General features: G+C 31.5%; 3 protein-coding genes across 3 annotated transcripts; all 3 read left to right on the forward strand.

The window, feature by feature from the left end:
- Positions 1-5,910: 5,910 nt before the first annotated feature.
- Positions 5,911-12,390, forward strand: LOC119831274. The gene is made up of 8 exons (XM_038354571.1): positions 5,911-6,170; positions 6,326-6,416; positions 6,600-6,675; positions 7,126-7,355; positions 8,721-8,828; positions 9,691-9,842; positions 11,036-11,156; positions 12,002-12,390. Exons 1-8 carry the CDS (start codon positions 5,911-5,913, stop codon positions 12,158-12,160), a joined length of 1,197 nt encoding a protein of 398 aa, XP_038210499.1. The 3' UTR covers positions 12,161-12,390.
- Positions 12,391-16,065: 3,675 nt separating this feature from the next.
- Positions 16,066-16,911, forward strand: LOC119831176 (endocuticle structural glycoprotein ABD-4-like). The gene is made up of 2 exons (XM_038354459.1): positions 16,066-16,237; positions 16,408-16,911. The coding sequence occupies exons 1-2, from the start codon at positions 16,226-16,228 to the stop codon at positions 16,777-16,779; spliced, it is 384 nt and encodes a 127-aa protein (XP_038210387.1). The 5' UTR covers positions 16,066-16,225; the 3' UTR covers positions 16,780-16,911.
- Positions 16,912-22,155: 5,244 nt separating this feature from the next.
- LOC119831159 (larval cuticle protein LCP-17-like) lies at positions 22,156-22,975 on the forward strand. Its single transcript, XM_038354432.1, has 2 exons — positions 22,156-22,214; positions 22,479-22,975. Exons 1-2 carry the CDS (start codon positions 22,203-22,205, stop codon positions 22,845-22,847), a joined length of 381 nt encoding a protein of 126 aa, XP_038210360.1. The 5' UTR covers positions 22,156-22,202; the 3' UTR covers positions 22,848-22,975.
- The last annotated feature ends 211 nt before the right edge of the window (positions 22,976-23,186 follow it).

The following is a 23,186-nucleotide window of genomic DNA, read 5'->3' on the forward strand; positions in this document are numbered from 1 at the left end:
TGAGGAATGCTCCACATGTAATTTTCTTACGCGAATCTTTGGACTTTCTCGGTGTTTCCGAACCTTCAAGAAAAGAGTCTGTTATTCTATTATCTTCTATCTATAAGATAATAATATATTAAGAAGACACTAACATTAAACCACCAATGTAATGTATAGTGATTATTAATGGGAGATAGAGACCATTTAACATCAGGAACAAAGATCCTCTACTTGCTATACTGTAAAATGTTCTATGTAATATTAAAATGGAAATGGACCACATTATTGCGAAAAGTGAAGCGAGTAACGAATACCCATATCTGTAAACAGGACACTAGTTTCCGACTTGAAGAGGCGTATTCGCATAAAAAAAACGTTTTTTGGGAAGAACACACAGACTTATATAGTGAACATGTTTGTATGGGAACGAAGAGTCGGATTAAGAGGCGAATAACGTACCTGAATTTGTATATGCACCATAAGTGTTAATTGTAATCTTTAGGCAAATTTATTTTTAAATAAAATGAAGCATAGATGCTAATTTAATTTTTAACCGACTTCTCAAAATGAAAAGCAGGAGATTAGATGTTCGTCTGCATGTATTTTTTTTGTGTTTGTTACACCACAACTTCATCAATTATAATATAAGATGTTTTTATCTAGTTCGAAAGAGTATACACTAAAGGTGGTCCCATTACTATCAAGTCAGGATCTGATAGTGAAAAATCGAAGAAAAAGTAACTAATTCACAGTGAAGTTAAATCTTAGAAGAGAGTGACCATGACCCACTTTCCAGTGTCCGATTAGGCTAAAGTTTACATTTGTATGTAACTTTATATAAATATATTAATCTTGTATTATTGAATTTATCTTATGATGGATGGACTGTGGAGTCAGGAAGTGGAAAACGGGATTCCTCAACGGCGAAGAGCAAAGACACGAAATTTTGTAAATGGATTAACAGTAAGATTTCCTGTAATAAACTCCATTGTGACATTACTGCTGCCCCTAGGTTTGACTCCCAGTGAGAGAACTCTTCCACGGTTAACAGCAAAGAAAAGCACATGAAGTCGATGCCAGCCAAGTCAAAGATTGATATTACCTCCTTACTTCATAGTATTACAATATACATAGAGGAGTACTTACATATATACATGAATGGGTATAGCTTTAGTTATTATATTTATTTATTTTTCGCTTTTGAGTGATTTTCAAGTCGGTACATTTTTTTTTAATAATTTATTCCTTTTATCTTCGACATATTACCATCTTATGCATAAAGAATGAATTGGACGTTTTGTCTACAGTTTATTAAATATTTTTCGTGACATATATGCAGTGAATATTTACTATCATATACGTGTGTTTATTTACCTACGATACGGTTAACAATCACAATGCTATTGCAAATAATTATAATTTTGTTTTTAATATGACAAATCATCAAATATTAATAAGATAGAATAATCAAAATTAATAAGTCAATGTGAAAAAATTATTGTAACTACGCTTCTTATGTAGAATGTAACGATTTATGTTTTTCTAAGCACATAACATATTACTAAAACAATTATTATTAAAAAAAAACATTAATTACGCAGCATTGCTTTAAATGTAACAAATCCTTGATCAAATTATACAGATTAATAAAAAAAAAAACTAAAGAAAATATTTGGCACGAATACCGACTAAGTAAGGCACCCCAAGCTCTATATATGTTTAAATGCGAAGAGTCATATGATACAACCCATTATTGTAAAACACACAATAGAAAAATTATTTAATACATTTAAATGAAATTTGTCTGACTCTTTACGCCTTTAACATAAGACGAGCAAAGAGGCGTAAATTAATAAAAGCTTTTAAGAATGTAAAACAATATTTATTAGCCTAATTCGTGTTGAAGCGTGCTCGACTCCCACATGTAAAATTAAGGACTTCATTGCATTTTGTGCACTACTTAAGCTTCTTTTAATATTAATGTGCAATATTTTATATGCAAACTAGGGAAAAAAACTTAAATCTGAAAAGGAGAACTAAATTATTTTGTGGTCCTGAAAATATAATTGTATATGCGATGCGATGCGAATACAGTACCGTCTTTACCATAAGGGCACAAGGGGCCAGTGCCCAGGGCCCCCTTCCTCAGAGGGCCCCGAAGGGCCGACAATTTCTCTCACATTTAATCTCAAAATACTCATTACACTTTTCTCAATGCCCGAATATCGTTTATTTTTAGATTTATTCGAATCAATATATTTATATGAATTTGAGTGACATCAAGCCTACAGGGTCTCGGTTGTGTGCGGTATATAGACACGGTAGCTTCTACCTTAATTTAAACTTAGTGCGCTTTTTGGCTGTACTAAAGGGCTGTTTTTGGTCTGATATAACTTACCAGACAATTACTTGAGTTTATAAATTTTATAATCTAGAGTATATAATGTCTATTTTCAACTTACATATCATTTGATTTTTTATTCAGTTATTCGGTAATTTAAAAGTATTTCTGAACGCATCCTACCTAATTTACTAAGAATACTATCTAGCGATCATCCATGCAAACCGCTACAATGCCAAATTCAAGCGACCATAAAAAATGTCGACTTTGTCTATGGTTGGGCCCCGGATAAATTATGAAAAACTTTCAGTCGAAACTTTTTACCTAAAGTTATTACTCAATATATCACTTATTTTCACAGAAGTGTCGTGATTTAATTTTGTTTAATGGAATTTGGGTAAAATTAATAGAACTATTGATTTGTTCGTTTAAATATTATTTCATTATGTCGAAAAGAACATATCTAAGCGGTTCACAAAAGAGAAAAAAAATTTTAGCTCAAAAAGAAATCACGGAAAAACCTTCAAAATCATTAATTATATTAGATTAGATTACCCATAATAAAGCAGATCACAGTAAAAAAATGTATTTCACTTTCTTTACATTCCAAAAGGGCCCCAAATTCTTGTGTGCCCAAGGGCCCCAGCACAGTCTAAGACGGCCCTGTGCGAATATAATTAAGGCATATTACAGATTATGACGTATATTATACCCTAGTTATCCGTATTTGTAATTTTTACCGGAAATTATGTTTTGCTTGATTGATTTTGTAAGCTGAGAGAAGACTTTCCACAATATATATTTCAACACACATATTCCTTCTCTTTAATACAGTAAAGATAAAATAAATCATATTTTATTAAAGAAAGATATATTACAATGCATTAAATTTTAAAATAGCAGAGCAGACTTACCTTTATCATGTACGTGGGGGGTAGCTTTAGAGGGTGAAATTCGAAATATACATCAAATAACACAATATAGGTGCTACATATTATAATATTAATCTATTAATGGTTATTGATATGCTAGTAAGACTAGTATTGACAAATAGGTGAATAATATCGTAGCAACAACTTTTACCAAAGTCATAACATGCAGAATAAATCAAGCTGTTCAATTTTCACCTGATTTATTACTATAATTATTTGAACGTTAAAAAGGAAAAATTGACTGAAATCCTTCTAATATTATAAACGCGTTTGTAAATATGGATATATTGGTGTTTGCTACTCTTTCACGCGTAAGCAGCTAATCGTATTTCTATGAAATTTGGTGCCGATAGAGATTACAGTCTGGATTAGCACATAGGCTACTTGGTACATTCATGCCGCGGGTTACAGCAAGTACGAAATAAAGAAAAAATACTAGACCAACAACAAAATGTTGAAAACGGTTGTTAAGTTGTAGAAAATACAAGGTTTAGGTTACTTAAGTGTTTGGATATATGGGTCGCGGATGTATACTGAGCAACTCCCGTGACCCCTTCAATAAAGCGGCTCGACGGAACACAGTGGGGTTTTAGTCGGTAGGAATCCGACATGATCCACAGGTCCTTTTCCCAGTGGCCGTGTGTATCTATTTAAGATTTCCCCACTACAAAAAAAGTGTATGGATATACACATAAACAACTTGACTTCGAGACAAAATTGGGCAACTAAAGTTACTAAAATTGAAGAATTTCTGGAGCTAGTGATCACATCGGTTAGTTTAAAAAGACAATTATAAAACATCAATGTAAATTTCGTACTAAAAAATAAAACAATGCGTACAAAATTTAAAGTAGCCTTCTGTAATTATGTAATTAAATTGACATTTAGATCTTTATCTATCATGTTTAAGTGCCGAAATTAATGAGAACAAATGTTTTGACCTTCTTTAATTAGATTAATTCAACATCTGCAATTGTTTTATGGTGGTTTTATCAAATGTGTCTTGAAAAGCTATTTTTATAAGTACAAATACTCGCTGTTTTTATGCTAGTACTTAAAATATATATCTTATATTAATGGCAATTAACTTAAGGTAACTTTAAGAAAGCAGTGGTGGCTCAGTGGTGAGAACCTCAGACTTCAAAATCGATAAGTCGGGGTTCGAGACCGGACGAGCGTGCAGGAAATGAATTGATTTTTCAATTTATCTGCACATGTGGATAACATCACCACTGCATTAAACGGTAAAGGAAAACATCGTGAGGAAACCGGCATGTCCAAGAATTAAAAGTTCGACGACATGTGACATCTCCCAACCCGCACTTCGCCCTCGTGGTGGATTAGAGAGATAGCAGTGGGAACATGTATGGGCTGATGATGATGAACTTTAAGTAAAGTGTGCCTTTATTAAGTTATATCCTCATTTTTATCATAGACTAGTATATTCATTTTTAATACGGACGATTTTACTCGCATCGTTATCAAGTAGATTGTTAAGAAGTAAATATTTTTATAATTCAATAAAACGACTAGTTACTAAATAATATTCATTTAAAGAACCTCTAAATTATGATATTTACGAAAAATGATAATGGTAATGAGATCATTTGCTGGTCATAAAATCTCTGCTAACCCGCGACAAATAGACTCAAATAAGTACATATCAAACAAAGCACGGTAATTTTTAAGTCGGGGGCTAGTAATTTAATACTGTTTAAAAATATTCTTCTAAGCGATCCCATTTTCTTCTAAGCGGAAAAAATCTAAATTTCTCTAATATTTTAATATGGAAGATATTGCATTTATAAATAGTGTTATTACCATTTCTTTCTACATAATAGGTAGACTTAGTATTTGAAGCAATTTAACTAATCGTTACATTTAGCTCTTATGAAATAAAACGTTCTTACCTATTTGCTTCTAGGTGCAGTATAAATGTATCTTTATATGGAGTAAGAATGGAAAATTATTCCAATAATAACGATCGTTTTATTTCTTCTCGTACCACTTAAATCAATTTCAGGTGTAAATTTGGCATGCTATTTGTAAATTGTGCCTTAACCCACGATCAGCAAATTTGAGATAAATGAAGATAATAACAAATGATTAGTAAAAGGGATGTGAGTTAGCGTCACGTTTGAGTAATATTATAGTAAAAAATATCAGCTTCAAGATACATTGTAAATATAAATGGAATATCCAAATCCCACAGCAACAGAAGCAAAGTGAACATAACAACAGCAGTCGGCTCCAAATAACGTTCTTAAAAAGGTAATTTTAATGTAATTATTATTTACTAGCTCATAATCTCAGAAATGGTTACGCATTGTTACAATTCAAATATGGTTATTATTTCACGCGGATTATAAAGTTTTTCCGCCTACAATAATTAATTCGAATTAGTATGCGTTTGCATGTATATTATTCAAATTTATAAGATTATCAAATTATTTTTCTTCAATAATTAAGGATTTTCAAGGCAGGTATTATGAAAAAGGCTGTACTTGTGTTGTGCTAACAGGATTACTAGAAGTTTTAGGATCAATAGATATAAAAAGTGGTTTCATGGATACTATTTAAGTTACCAAATTATTAAATCATTAGGTGTTCTTGTGTTAATTATGCGATGATGAAGTGAATGTGATTTTATTCTAGATGTTTCGATCAATAATCATTTGCGCGTTATGTTATCAAGCGGTAGCAAGCGTACCCCTCCCTGTGGCCACAACTTCAGCTGCGCCAATTACAACTATTGGAAAAATATCTCCAGAGATCAATCCTTATGTCGCTGGGCTAAATAACGCATATCCAGGATACAATGGGTATAGGAGCCCTTATTACAACCCAGCTAGCGCAACTGCTCCCATTTTGAGCTATACTAATAATCGTGCTATTGATGGAAGTTATTCATACAGGTAAGTATTTTATTCACACCAAGCAGAAAATTTATATCATTTCTGATAAATATCATCATTTCACAGTTGGATTTATTAATGTTTCTTATAATGGCATCAATTGTAGTACCCATATGTTAGACAATTCTAAACTAAATACATATTTTAATGAACAGTTTTGCTACTGGTGATGGAAAACAAGCACAAGAAAGTGGATTCTTAAAAGATGCATATATTGACAATACTGGATCCCCTCAAGGAACACAGGTATGCTTCCGAATTCTTATATATTATTGCAATAAATATATTACGTCATGTAAATTTTGTGTTTTATCTTATAAATTACCGAGGAACTATACTTTTTTACTGCTTTAATTATATTATAATAAAGTGATTTAATGACAAACCACAGCCATAATCAAGCAATTGTATAATTCTTAAATATTTCAGGTCGTTGAAGGTAGCTATGCGTACACCTCACCAGAAGGTATTCCAATTCAATTGAGCTACGTTGCTGATGAAAATGGTATGGATTACATAAAACAATTAATATAATTACTGCTAGATAAACTTACAGATGAAAAAAAAAACACAAAAATGCTCCTGTATAGAATTGTTAATAAAACAGATAGTATAAAATGTAGACTTTATGTGTAATATCTGTTCTTGTGTAAAATAATTCTCTTCTACAAAAAAAGTTACCACTCCAGATTCGAAAACGGGACCAAATGACTACAATTTCAAACAGAATTACAGTGGAATTTAGAACCTCCTTTGAATTTGGACACGATAGTTTATTAAGTGTGTTCATAAATTCATTTATAATCAATCTATATCTATATATGTATATAAAGTAAAGTCGTTTAAGTGACACCACTTATAACTATTATAGTTGTCGGATTTGTCTCCCCTTGAAATAGGCCAGGAGGAGGAGCAGTTAGTTATGTATAAAAGTAATCATTTTTTACTTCACCAGGATTCAGAACGGCCGGAGTGCATATACCCGCGGACGGAAGAGTGTCATCCGCCTTTTCACCAGCAGCCTACAATAATGGAGACATTTACGATCCCCGCTACAATGGCTATAATCCAATCAACTATCGTAATCCTTACAATAATCAATATAATCCCCTCAGGGCCTATGATCCTAGATATAATCAATACAATCCATTTGCAGGAAACCTCGCTAACGGATATAAAAAATCTGTGTAATTCTTAAAAGCAACTTCTGGTTGTTGTCATATATATGTGGATTTAATAAAGATGATGATAAACTTTTTATTGTACTAATGATTTGATTATTTCAATTCTTGTTTATTTAACATCGTAATCTCTAGATACATCTGCACTGTATTGTTTTTAGTGGTATTCAATTATAATAGATTAAAATCTTAATATATTTTTGGAAGCTGCTCAATAGGAGTATTAAAAAACGATTGTGATAAAACTTTTTATATTAAGTAGTCGTTCAGCGTGGAATCTAATCAATTATTGTACAATGATTAATAATTACAACAAGCATAATTAGTAACACAATCTCAAGTGGGAAGGAAGATCATAAAAAAAATGGCTCCAGGCTAATAAATGTCCAAGATCAATATTTTATTGCCGAGTATGAAGGCTTGATGAGGCAAGATCAATAAATATTTCTTTTAAAAAAACCTTGTTGAAGTATGTCACACGCTTGTCTTGCGACTGGTTTGCAGTGATGCACCTTAAAGCGGTTTTTTGTATTCATAATTTCGCTTTATCGCCCATATACCAAGAATCACATTGCTATGTATAATGTTACATAGTAGAAAAGCTAAGGACCATTATCCTTATATATGCCATATCATCTCTCATAATTGTATTCAGACTTTTAAAAAAATTAAATAATTAAGATTTTTAAATTCATATGGGAAAAATATCGATCAAATAAAGTATTATACATAAACAAGCTACGCCCCGCGGTTTCACCCGTGTAAGTCTGTATCCCGTAGGAACATCGGGATAAAAAGTTGCCTATGTATTATTCCAGTTGTTCAGCTACCTACGTGCTAAATTTCATAGCAATATTTTTAGTAGTTTTTGCGTAAAAGAGTTACAAACATACACATACATATACATTCATCCTCATTAACTTTTGCATTTATAATATTAGTAGGATAGGCTAGGATAATCTAGTAACATAGCAAACTTATTAATTCATAGAAATAATAAATAATTTCGTTGGTATTTCTACATATATTATAGTTTTAAGAGCAAAGCAAGTTTTATTATTACAACGAAAATTTTGTTTAAATCATTGAAAAGGAAACATGCATATTAAATTTTCACTTTTTGTTTTCCTGCTACAGTGTGTAGTATTGTCATTATTTTATGATGTGTCGACAGCATCTATGAAGCTTACATTGCTTAAAAATAAGATTGAATATGCAATGTCAATCATACAGTGACTGGTTTCATATTCAACTGCCATGCTGCACGTAGAATCTCGATAAGGGACGCCCCTCGGTACCCATTCTTTGTCAACAGCCGACCGTAAAATATGAATTTTGCATACGTGGCAGACTGTAATTGCCACAAAAGTTTCATATAAATACGAGGGTTAATCTCATGTGCATCATTCTCCTTCCTGCATTTTGTGTGCATTCAAGTATAGCAATCGGATATTCTAAAATCGCCATGAAATCTTTTGTAAGTACCTACACATGATTAAATTTTCTTCTTCATTAGAGCGCGTTTGTAGAATTAAAATATTTATTCGTCATTGCTGAACAGTCTCTATACTTTTATTTATTTTTCAATACATAATATAATCTATGGTATTCCCATACTAAGCTATCGAACATATAACAGTTAGGAAAGCGCAGATTTTACACATTGTAAAGCTTTTTAGTTCAATGTGTTGTTATTATTACCTTTTTCAACGACTGTTTTGTCCCAATCATTTTGAATTACATAATATTAGTAGAGTTTTAATTTTTACACACTTCACTGCTGCTGTAAACTCTATGAAGTTATTTGTAATTAACCGACTTCAAAAATAGTATGAATGTAATATTGTCAGATTGGAGTTTTTGAATACTATAAAGCTTCTTAAGAAATTAGGCACAGCCTAATTTCATAATTGCATAATTACACATACATATGTTTGTTAACTTTGGGCCTGTTTAACCACGCATAACTCAAAGAATACAAATTGGATTGAAATGATTTCGTTTTAAATGTGTTAAGTAAACTACAACTTATAAATCGTCGTCGAAGTATCATTAAAATTAATTCAGTTGAAATAAAATTGTAGTTTTAGAAATAGAGAGCTAAACATATAGCCTTCACAAAGAAAACAGCGTTGCAACGGCTTCCAAATCGTTTGCAATCGGTTTAATTTTGGAAATTGCTACTTATTTTACAATTTTTATTTCTATTCAACAATTAAGTTTAGAATTTGTCTATATATGTGTTATTTTTATCAAATTTTATAATAATTAATCAATTATCATTATTTAATCGCAGCGATAAACGTACAATTTCATACTCATTCGTGATTATTTTGTAGTTCATTTTAACGTTGGGGATTTGCCTGGTAGCTGCTGACGTCAACAACTTTCAACCCTACTACATACAACAACAACAAGCCTATACAACAGAAACAATACCGATTGTACGACAGGAACAAGTTATTAATCCCGATGGATCTTATAGATGGAAGTAAGTAAATAAAAAAAAAAAATCACTGTCACCAAAAAGAATATATATCTCTCTCTATATACACGTATAAAAGCCAATTTATCGAAGTATACCGATATCTTGGTAGACATTGTACGAGAAAATGTTTGCTAATATTAAAATTCTTCATAACTCTATTGGAGATAATTTTTGCAGTTGAATTATAAGATAATAATAAGCATCACACAATACGTTAGTTACTTTATAAATGTACTAGCTGCGCCCCGCGGTTTCACCCGCGTAAGTCCATATCCCGGAGTAATATAATATAATATATCCAGCTGTTTACGTACCAAATTTCATTGCAATCGGTGCAGTAGTTTTTGTGTGAAAGAGCAACAAATACACACACATCCTTACAAAGTTTCGCATTTATAATATTATAGTAGGATTAGAAATATTTCGGTCAAAAAAGCTTTCATTGTCTAACCACAATGAGAAAGCTCTATGTGTTTTTTTTTAATAAAATGAAAAAAAAAATTGCTAAAGACAATTAAATATCAACGAACATAAGCGAAACAATATTTAATGTAAATATTGATTGGTCCTGTTGAGTTTAATAGTATATTATGTATTTTGTTATGCAATTTGATGTTACCTTTTAAATATTAATCGTTAAAGAAATAATTAACAATTTTACGCCCACGAGACCTTCGACCACACCTAGTAATCAGTTCATGTTACTATATTTAAACGATGATGAGTTTTGGTTTATCGTCAAATATTATCTAAAAGATTGTAAAACTTGTTTAATTGTTTTGTTACCAACAAGTAGGTAGCTTTAGATCGTCTGACTAAAGTTCAGTGGTCATGCCATCTTTACAGATGAGTTGTTAACAATTTAGTTTTATACATATCTTATTTTCAATAGAAATTATAAAACTATTTTACTAAAATAAGAAGCTTAATCGTAAAAATCTAAATATGTATGGTAAAGATGATAGAAACAATTTAGTATTGTGATAATAAAATTAGGTTCTTAGAGTAATTAAAGAAGCAATCAATACAATCAACGGGATGTAAAAACTTCTATATCTACGCGCTACATAATGTATAAATGATATTTTTTTTTTGTACTATTATGATGAAAGATTATGCACATTATTAATTATACTTGTTTGTAATTAATAGGTTTATTGTATGTACTATACTTTAAGTATTAAATTGATTTTTAGTTACGAAACGGGCAATGGAATTGCAGCTGAGGAAGCGGGTTCTATAAAGAACCAGGGCATTCCCGAACAAGAGTCCCTGTCAGCACAAGGACAATATCAATATACTGCACCTGATGGACAAGTAAATATATAATTTATTATTGGCTTGTACCAAAATGACTTTTAACTTAACAGATTATTTTAGAGCTATATTTGGATAACCTCATTGCTAGACACGTAACATGTAACACGTAGCGCGGTGTAGAAAACGGAATGAAGGATTCAAATTATTCTCAACTATTCATCAACAACAATCAACAAGTCATGTTGTTAATTACAAGTTATTGTATTCATGGGCGTAATCAGAGGACAGGGGTTCAACCCCACATTACTTTTTTATTTATTTAGTATGTACTGTTTCATTGTTCCATAAATTACTCGCCTAATTATTTGCTTGTGTTTTTATCTGTATATATTTATTATATGTCTAATATTATTCTTATAAACAAGACCCCCCGCAACTAAAATCTGAATACAACCGAGATTTAATTCAGTAATTTTCAATATCTGTTCGCTTTTAATTCTATAGACGCCTTATACATAAATAGTAAGTTTTGTATTAGACTTTATGAATAAAGAATATTGTTAGGCGCAATTTTTCTTGATTTGTAAGCGACAATACCGGCTACAAACTATATATTATACCTAATAATACGTAATTTAAGTCAGTTTTCGCTATCAATGTCGGCTAGTCATTGTTCTAAGTAGTATTGTGCTACTGCGCTTTCTGTTCTGTGTTGTGTGTGTTCTGTGTGTTCTATGTCTGTATAAAATTAATTGAAAGTCGTTTCAGGTTCAACATTTAAAAACAGAGCATTTAAATTTTCCATAAGTATTTTATATAACTAGCTATATGATATAATTATAGTATGAGGATGTGGAGTCATGAAAGAGATTTTATAATTGGTTAATAATGTAATTTTCCAGATAATAAAATTGCAATACGTTGCTGATGAAAATGGGTTCCAACCGCGTGGTGCTCATTTACCTACATCGCCTCCTATCCCTGAAGATATACAAAAGGCTTTGGATTACCTCGCCACTGCACCTACTCCGGCGGCAGAACTCAACCGAATAAAAGTTTAAGAGTTTATCTTTGCTATTTTGGTCATTATAATAATGCACCAGAAAATGAGGCTCATTCTCTATGATACAATATTATATATGTATATTTATATGTGATGAACTGTAGTTCTGTAGATGTTAAATTATTAATTATACAATATAATTAATATTAATTTCCATATTTATTGATTTTAAATGTATTTTCTATGTAAAATAGTAATTAAATATGACTAGAATGAAATGTACAACATCATATCAGTTTTATTTACATCGCTTGTTTATAACCTTTACAAAAGTTGTGGTCTAGCGGTTTATGATTTCGACTTTGATCAAAGGTCACGAGTTTATATTCGAAATATGATTTTTAAATATTCTCTACCTCATTACAACTGTTGTTAAAGTAAACGAAAACACATGACGTCTAATAACATAAACGAAAACACACAGATCAGGATAAAACAAAAGACTGATAACTATGAACCGATGTTGTAAAATGTTCTATAAGGTTTTTAATACTTTCATTAACACTTTACCTAAACTTTATTTGTAAAAAAATTATAATGTGTTAGTTTGACATCGACTTAGATTCAAGGTTCGCAGTTCTCAGTGCGTGTAATTTCAGTACATTTCTTCTGAAATTATATTATTGCGGTGTGATATATATCCTAAACGTATTTATTGTAAGGCAAGAAAATATAGAGAGTACGAGTAACGTTGGATAATTTAATCTGCAGAATTTGATTTATACTAAGTGAGACTATAAATACTCATTTCTAGCTCCTGATGAAAATCAGCATGATCAGATCAGCAATATTCATGAACACTTACAGAGGGCTTCTGCTAATGCCCGGTTTTAATCAGTAAGGGATAAGGAGAGTTTCGTTGAAGGGATTCGAGGAATGAACTGGGAAGGGAGAGGGATAGGATACCGGCTCTGTAAACAACATTGCTTTATAAGCATCCACCTAAACTTAAGTTATTAGGAGAAGGTAGAGAGAGATAATTATTATATAATTATAATAATTTCCTTGAAGTAACACAATACAAAGAAAAGCCGTATAATGCGGAGGTGTTGATGAATCTGTAAGTATAAGTTCGTCAAGAGCCGACCCGAGTTACTCAATAACCAGTCGGTTCACTTTCCCCGTCCGCGTGTCAAGGTCGCCAGACTATCACATTGCCATAAACTTCACATATCTACTTATTACATCTTCATATGCAGTGATTCATGGAAAATGATTAATTTTTAAATAGCCGATGCGTTGGGGCAAGTTGTAGCAATATGAAAGATAATAATAATAATTTACCGTCAGTTCTCCCAAGCGGCATTTAATCAGTTAAGGCTTGTGATTAAATACGAAGAATAGTTGTTATTAAGCAATAGCGTAAATGGTAATTCTGTCTACATTTATTTCGTAAAAATACCCAGACGCGTATAGTGTATTGCTGCACCGGAACCACTGTTTGTCTTTTTACATATTTACTTTCACAATATCCTAGTGAAGGAGTTCTATTATATAATAAAATCGATATGCGTGAAATGCCGTTTTGACAGGTTAGAGTAATGATGAGTTATATCATTTTTGGTCATGTTGATCTTTGAAATAATATAGTATAGGTGCCGGTATAGTAAATAAATTCGATTGTTTTTAAGATCTCTTTTGCACAAATTAGATTTAATGATAAATTTCTAAACTATGAATAGAAAACTTTGTCATCATCAGCCCATACATATTTCCAATGCTGGGACACAGGCCTATGAGCGTAATAGAAAACTTCAGGAGTTCAGAATTTTCCTTTTGTTGCTTCCACAAACATTGTATACCGTTTGTTTCTGTAGTTTATTTATGTTCATGGATCAAAAAAAAACCAATACACACTTAAATGTTAAAAAATGTAGTGAAGTATTTAATTCACACGTTGTCATAAGATTTATTGGAGAATCTGCAAAATATCATATTGCGAAAATTTACATGAAAGCGCTTACAAGAAGATAGCAAGCAATGTTTAGCATTCAGTAGTGTATTTATTAGGGTTCTGTGGCTAAATATCATTGAAAATGTATATAATAATATAATAAGTTTAGCTTTACATGTAATTATAATAATTAAAATGGACATTTTTTATGTAAATTTAAATTTATGTTTATTGGAACATACACCATAAATTGTATTGTTTAATAACAAGATATTCTTTCCACTTATCTACTACATAATATTATTATAGTAATTAATCTATTGTAAGAGATATAAAACAGATTCTACGGAGTTCAATATGAGTTGCTACTAAATACCAATGCATTATTATAAAGCGGAAATAAATCATACGAATGTCTAGATAGTTATCAGTTATCATTTGACATGATCAAATGGTTGAGAAGAATACTGAATACAATATAGTTCCGTTTAAATTGCACATATACAAGATTATCTGGGTGCACTATGGCAGAATAAATAATCTATACTAAATAGTATATAAAGTTAGAGTTCGTTTTTTTTGCTTCAATGTCTGATTTAATTCTATATTTTATGAAAAACGTGCTTACAAGCTTTGAATTTGTTCGAAATTGATTTTGTATATTCCAAAATTGAAAAATACTTTTATCAAATTTTTATTTCAAGGTTTACAATTATTTCATTCATATGAATAAATTTTTTGTGTGATTTTGTGACTTCAAAATAACGGCTTTTAAAGAGAACTCTCACTAAATGTAAGACGAGATTGAGACAAGCGTGAGACGAATTGGCATGGAGTAACTTATTATTCCAGGACAATGACAATCTATTAAAACGAGAAGCCAACAATAAGAGATGGAATTTCATAGGAAGTGAATTGTTCATTGTTAATCATAGAAAAGAAATCAAGAAATTGGAACGAGATTCGGTCTCCAGTTTAAATATTACCATGGTCATAAATCATGGTCCACTTCCGAAAGATAAATGGTATCGCAACGAAAATCGCCCCGAGACAATCTCTAAACTAAAACAGCCTACAGATTTTTACATAACATTTATGAAATCTTTTGTTGTTAGAATACCTATTCATAAGAATGAATATTATATTACATAATAGCGCATTCATCGATACATATGCGATTGGATCTTGCCATTGTATCTTTATATTTAATTTCGTAATCTCTCTATGCAGACATTATTCCAAATGACGCCTTTATTTGTAGTTGCATAAGTTTATAAATAATTCATTTTAATTTTATTTATAACTGGCAAAAAGCGTTTCTCTAGTTTCTTTAGCGTTTGCGAAGTTTTCTTTCTAAATTTAATTTTTCAAATTTTTAGTGGATTCAATAATATATTCATGACTGGTCGACATGAATAAAAATGCCATGTCAATACCTAAACTTAAAAGTTTTCATGTAAAGGTCTTCAATTAGAAGAAGGAGTAGAAAGATTTTTGTAATCAAATAGACAGGACTGAATTTATTTTATTAACCTCATACGCTAAAATGTCCATATCACAGATGTGGGTGCTGTTGTGGTATTATAGCTTAAAAAGAAGTACCGGATTGCTTTAGTTATGGGTTTATAAATGGAAAGTATTATTTGTCCTTTTTTTCAGTCTAAAGGTCACACCTTATCAAAAGTTAATGGATTAACTTTGTACTAACATACATCTTTCAGGTATACAATTCCGAGTTTGAATTAAAGTCAACAACTATTTGAAAGTCTTTACACCCTACAATTACTTAAATAAACGTGATAATTTTTACGCCTAGATCAAAATCACTTTAATGGATTATGTGTTTAGCGTGTGCTGCGAAACTGCATTATGTCTTTCATGTAAACATCTGTGCTTGCGTTAAGGTCAATACTGAACAAATGGAAAAGCCGTTAGCTTTGTTGACAGCCGTTACGTAGCGCCACCACGTTGACATATTCGATTCGAGGTAATGCATCTACTGTTTACTTATTTCATAGATTTTGCGACATCGCAATGAATTACGAAATTAGGAATGCCGGGAGGTGGACAAATGGGGCTCTATAAATACTCAAATTATCAGGACATGACAGCATCAGTCGATACATTGTTCAGCCTTAAATCACATTTCGACAACCAGTCATACCGACAATGAAGTCTGTTGTAAGTGTTCATTTGTGATGGTCCGTTTAAAGCTTAACATGTGTGATGAGCAGTGAAAAGATTCATTAATTTAAAATAAAGCTAATAAAAAAAGTGTTTCTAAAATAACAGTTGTATAAAGAGTGATTAAAGTGCAAATTAAAAGTGTTAATGTGTATGTTATTTTTCAGGTATTTTTCGCCTTGTTTGTCGGTGTCGCGATCGCCGCTCCTCAGGCCCCTACCGAACCTATTCCAATTTTGCGCCAAGATAGCCAGATAAATGGTGATGGATCTTATCAGTATTCCTTCGAAACCGGCAATGGAATCAGCGCTGATCAAAAAGGTGATTTGAAGAAGGTTGGCGATGTCGAAGCTTTGGAAGTGCAAGGTCAATTCCAGTATCCTGGTGAAAATGGAAACATTCAGTTGACGTACACCGCTGATGAGAACGGTTACCAGCCCCAGGGTGACCATCTCCCCACAGCTCCCCCAGTACCTGAAGCTATCCAGAGGGCTCTCGAATACCTCGCCACTGCCCCCCCTCAAAAAGAAAGCTCATAAAATTTTAATTATTATTAAAACTTAGTTTCCAACCATTATAATAGAAATGTATTTATACGTTTTACGAGATAGAAGTGTACCACTTAGTAATTTAAATATATTTTTTTTATTTTTGTAGTTGAAATAAACCAATTTATTATAATGTGTCTTGTTAATTCTGTTATATTATTGCGCTGTCAAATAATCACACTGTTTAATTCTTGTAGAAGTTATTTTGTTAATTCTTAATTTTTATAATAAGTCTACAAGCATGGGATGTCGCGCAGGCAAATTCAACCGAAAGAGTAAAAGAAATTAATAGAAAATGAAAAAATATACATAGTACGTTACCTTAGAATAATGTATTGTACACTTTCAAACATATAGAGAAGTTGGTTAAAAAAATCGCATCTTACCTTAGAAGGTAAGGTAATATGCGTTAATTTTATTGTAACTTATACACTTCATTTTGATGAGAGTAATTTTAATATTCATTTTCCGTTTATTGTTCGTGAGCCTTGTGCAATAAAGTAACAAGAAATCGTGACTACACGATTACTATTTTTTGAAAGAAGTGATAAAGTAAAAGTTATGTATGAAGCACGATTTAAAAAATGCCAAATTTAAATTGTGAAGAAAGATCGATGTCATCATCATATATGTAAGAATCCAAGGAATCACAGTATTCGCTAGAATTCGCTAATATTCATAGTATTCGCTAGAAAAGCTTTCTTGCAAAAAAAAAAACTTTTATTTTCGTATACTTTCTATTCGCAGTGCTGCTCTTGTGGACTTAAATTTTTACGTTGTGGATTTTTGAAGAAGATATAGTATGAGGTTTTTGAAGATTTACATGCGTAGGTACATCACGTCAAGTTTCACATAAATTTTGTAATCATCTGAAAAGACAACCTGTACCTACAACTTTGGCATCGAACTTTCTTTCATTAGACTAGTGCTTTGCCGAAAATCGAGAAAGTTTTCGCACTTTAAGCCTCCCCTGCTCCCACTTCCCTACTTCTGATTAACCGTAATTTCTTTGTCTCCCAATTTTGTTATATTTCCTTTCCTCTTCCGAATGGTTTAATTTGATTGGATTGATTCTACTTGTAATTGTAATGTAAACTAAGTTGACACACAATCCTATTTAAACAAAAAAAGTATTATGGATATAATGGTGCCTTGTATGCCAAGTCTTAAATCTAAACAACATTATCTATAATAGCAGTTGAGGAAGAGGAACTAGAGAAAAAAATAAAGATTGAAGAATACTACAAGTTATATGGAGTCCTACAGCTTACTGGTCTGGCTTATTTATATTGATCGCGTTTGTGGTTCAATATTTCGATATTTATGACTTATGTCGTAATATGGTGTGTTTCAAAATAATTTTGTATATTACTAGTATTATCTATAACCAGTTTTATTATATATTTAATTAAGACAAAATAAAAAAACATCGAGCCGTATGTACTCCCTGTTTGCGATGTAATACATTTCATTACAATAAGATTTTAGCAAATAACTAGTGACTTTTAGACCAAGCATAAGGTAAAATAATTTCATGCTTAATTCGTGAACCGTTGAACCAATAGAACATTTTTTTGCTCACTATATTTTTGTTAGACTTCCATGATATATGAAAATTAATGATAACTTATAGATAACATGTTTCCATGTTTTTGATATCATCTATTTAAACAATAAAGTTAATATTACTTCGGATCGCATATAACAGCAATATTCAGTTTTGCTCCTGGCAATTTAAAAAAAGAGCAATGATTATTTATAAAAGCATATTACTGTATTATTATTGATATTCCGTAGAAAAAGTGTTTGCAGGTCAATCCATAGAAATACACTGTAAATAAAAATCAATAGTGGAATTTTCCGAATCGGTTGATAACATTATTATGACACCATATACCTACTTTTGAATGAATGCTCAGTCAATTGGTAATTAAAAAGTGGTATAAATCCGTGTCGAGACACAAGCTTTCAAAAGAATGTGGCATAATTTCTTAATGTCGTTTGTTTTTCATCCATATTTTATATCATAATTGTGTAATTATTGTTAGGCATCCAATTTATTGTAAAAATATTCGCATCATCAATTCTACTAACCGCACAATATTACGCTTGCGCATTGTTTTTGGTTATGGTATTCCCACATATTTGTAAATTTGTCGAATCAAGAATGAAAACAATTCAATTATTGTTATGACTTAGACGGAATATCCTTCAGATGAATCTTTATAGACCATGGGTTTTGGGAATTTATTCCTTAATATAATAAAAACGAATAATTTCGCTTTGTAGTAGTTCTATCATATTTTTAAATTAGTATGTATTTCCTACTATAGATACAGTTAATATTGTTATTGCTCAGAAAGCGTTCATTTCATGCTGAAACTACTGAACGGATTTTGATGAAATTTGGTATACAGGTAGTGTATGAGCTGATTTGGGTGAAAGGATACTTTTTATCCCAATTAAATGCTCCCCTGAGATGAAACAGGAATCTTGATATCCGGGCGTAGCCGGGACCAGAGTTTAGTATATTAATAAAAATAAATCAAATCAATCCTTGTTAATGGCGCATGAAGAATAAAATCGTTATAAATAATGATTATTATCTAAGATTTAAGTAAGGTTATACAGTTAAAACTAAGTATTATTTGATAGAGGTTTAATGACTGTCGGCAATTCTTTGAATAAGCAGAAATGTTTTTTTTAATCGTTTACCGACTGTTGTATGTTTGTTTCTTCCAAATGTTTCCATGAAGCTATAATATAGCTAAGCTCTGAATTTACCTATAAAGACAATGTTTCTTTGATGTGCTTCCGACTTATACGAATGATAATAAAAAATACAGTAGTTATCTTACAATAGCTGCGTCCCGCGGTTTCACCCGCGTAAGTCGTATCCCATAGGAATATCGGGATAAAAAGTTGCCTATGTGTTATTCTAGTTGTCCAGCTATATACGTACCATACTTAATTGAGTACCAAACATGCATACATACATCCATCCATACGTACAAACTTTTGCGTTTATAATATTAGTAGGATGATTTAGATACACCTTACCTTCCTGTAAGAGGATAATTTTTAAGAAATGATGAAACTAGAACAAATTCTTAATGTAATATTTTCTTGTGTTTGATCTTACGCGAGTATTTTACATTTATAAATTAAAGACTTTTTAACGGATTTTCTCCGCGACCACGCTCGCTGTAAAGTGTTCGAAATATGGGGTTAATAATATAATAAATAAATCGCGTTTAAAATCCGTTAAAAAGTCTTTAATTTCTTAATGTAAGTTACAGCTCAGTATTATATATTTTTATCATATACCATAGCTATTTTTGGGTATTTACCGTCAATTAATCATTTATTTCTTAAGGCGTAATAAGTTTACATATTGACTTCGTATTTTTATTTTTCGTAAATGATGCGTATGGATTGTGTGTGCCAATCATAAATGTCAGAATTGACGATTTGCCTTCAACGGTGCACACAGTGCTGGCGTGTTCCTCCTATTGCTGCTGGCCTTATAATATTTCAATAATTACCTTGACGTTCAAGAATAGAATGATTGCATATAACGATTAATGATTATGGCAGATACAAAATAGTTTGTTGCGTTTGATATAATTACTCAATAAAAACCTGATGGCACTTTGACTCGCATAGGTTTTCTTGTTAAGTAGATAGATTTTGTAATTTGCTTTTTTGTGAGACGTGGCTGTGTGTGTCTATAATATTACGCTGTAGTACATTATATAAATGCAGTGACATTGTTGGTAATTTTAAGATTCTTCTACGCTGATTGGACAGTTTATTGTTTCGGTAATGCATAATAATACAAGTTTATATAATCGTATTAGGTAATGAAAAAGCAATTCAGCATATCATGTCGCATGCAATTTCTATTTTCAGCATCTTGTCCTTCCTTTTATAGACAAAGTACACAAAGAACCATTTATATTTACCAACGTTTAAGTGCTCATTAACACCTATTGCCTTTGTTGATTGATAGCATCTGAAATCGATGAAACTGCATTGAACCGACCTAAGCAGTATTTGTAATAGTAAAACTACTACAAGTAAAACTTTTTCCATATTCAGAACATAATTTGTATTTGGATCTAAAATTGAAGTTGTTCCTCGTATTGGCTATGGCTATTCCTCGGCTTATTGAACCGATAGAAACTAAACAATGTGGTTTAAATTATTGTGACTTCAATTAAGTAGAAACGGCATTAAAATCTTAAAATGAAATGACATAATATGACTTTTTCGTCTTCAATAAACACTTCACTATGAACTTTAAAGTGTAGTGTGTTCAATCGTAAACAATAATGCTAAAGCTGGCGAGAAGTTGAAATACAAACACTTTTGTTTAGATTTCAAATGTGGTGGTTATAGGTCACTTTGAAAGTTCAATAAAGGCGTTTGTTTGCAGATTACATTATCGAATGCAAATTTCTATATTTGCATCATCCTTTTCCACACAATTAATGCGTTTGCTATGTGTTAAACTATTTATGTTTATATCATGATATTTGGACCGTACATTCAAACTAAGACTTACTTTTAATGTTATTATATGTAAAAGTCATGTAATTTTAAGAACTTACTCACATATATAATAAATACCAAGTATGTAACATATAAAAAGCTGTATATCGACATGTAAATTAAGGCTATACTTATTATTAGTGATTAAAAATTCAATAAGACATGTTATCAATGCAGATATTTAAATTTTTCATTTACTTTATACCTAGAAAATGAATTTTTTAGACGTCATATCAACATTATATATAAAAATATTTATACTCTATATAAAATTACTTATACAATATTATTTTATTTAGTTAAATAACATTTTGTGGAAAAATAATGGCAATTAATAATCGTGTTTCCTTATTTTTAAATGAATACTAGCTGACTGGCAAACTGGTAACTTATCGCTTAGACAATTATATAGTTTACCACTTGTTCTCAAATCTTCCCAATATTAATATGAAATAGCGTAAAAATAGCTGTTTCCGAGAAGTATGGTAACTAACGCTGTGACGCGAAAAAAAGCTCATTTGCTTAACTATATACCTGATGCCTGATTAAATATTTGATTCCTAATTATGAAATCAAAATGCATTTTATAATTGGATTTATGATAATAACATATGCACACTTTTAAACTAATATATTATATCGAACGGTAGTAGTTAAAGTTTATGTTAACTTTTAAATATCAATCTAATAAATGTGCAGGTATGTCCGTTCATAATTCCATCGAATTTATTCTGACGAAGCATGTGGTGCAATACCACCCAGAGGTGGTAGGTGGCACGGGTCTCCACCCGTATATATACTCCGATATACTACGTTAGATCAACATTGTCTAGTGCCTTCACCGACATTTCATTACAAACATGAAAACCATTGTAAGTGTCAGTGCTTAGTTTTGCTTGGTATCAGTGACCTTTTGATTACGTTGTGACCTATTGGCAAAGCGAGAAGCTATGGAAAAAATTGTAATCATTATTAATGTGCTGCGAGTGTAATTGACTGGATATACTTTAATAGTTCACGGATTTTGAGACTTCTTTTTAGTCAAGGAATTTTTTTGGGAAAAAATCATTTTATAACACAAAAATATTGCTTTTTTGGTGTGGTAAAGAATTAAAAAGGTGTTAATTTTATTTCAGATTGCATTATCTCTTTTGGCGGTCGCTCTCGCCGCTCCTCAAGGACAAGAGCCTATCGCCATCCTCCGTCAGGACAGCAACATCAACCCGGATGGTTCATTCCAGTACTCCTACGAAACCGCCAACGGCATCTCTGCTAATACCAACGGTGCCTTGAGAAACATTGGTGCTGAAGAGCCTGCCCTCCAAATTCAAGGGGATGTGAGCTATACTAGCGACGATGGTACCCCCATCCAGCTGACCTACACGGCCGATGAGAACGGTTTCCAACCACAGGGCGCCCACTTACCCACCCCTCCCCCAGTCCCGGCTGACATCCAACGCGCTCTCGCCTATCTTGCAACAGCTCCACCCCAACCACAACAATAAACTCCCTACTTCCTAGTTAGTAAAAGTGATGTCAACGGAGGGATTTTACAATCAGTAATGTTGCCCTAGTATTTTGAAGTGATATATTTAATAACTTTGTATATAATAATGACTTTTTATACTGTTTAATGTAAATACTTTTGTACAAAAAACTTTTTTATTTTGCTCCTTTCCTTTTGTAGTCTGAGAAGCCTATCAGTATCAGTCGTTAGCTCCATCTAGCGTCATACTAAGGAAGCAGTACCAATAAAAGGAAATTAAAATTCAATATAAGATTCACAAAAATAAGCATAAATTTATCACGACTTCTTAGTTTAGATAGCCAACCTTAGATGGCAT

The sequence above is a fragment of the Zerene cesonia genome, chromosome 13 (assembly GCF_012273895.1).
Source record: "Zerene cesonia ecotype Mississippi chromosome 13, Zerene_cesonia_1.1, whole genome shotgun sequence".
Lineage (NCBI taxonomy): Eukaryota > Metazoa > Arthropoda > Insecta > Lepidoptera > Pieridae > Zerene > Zerene cesonia.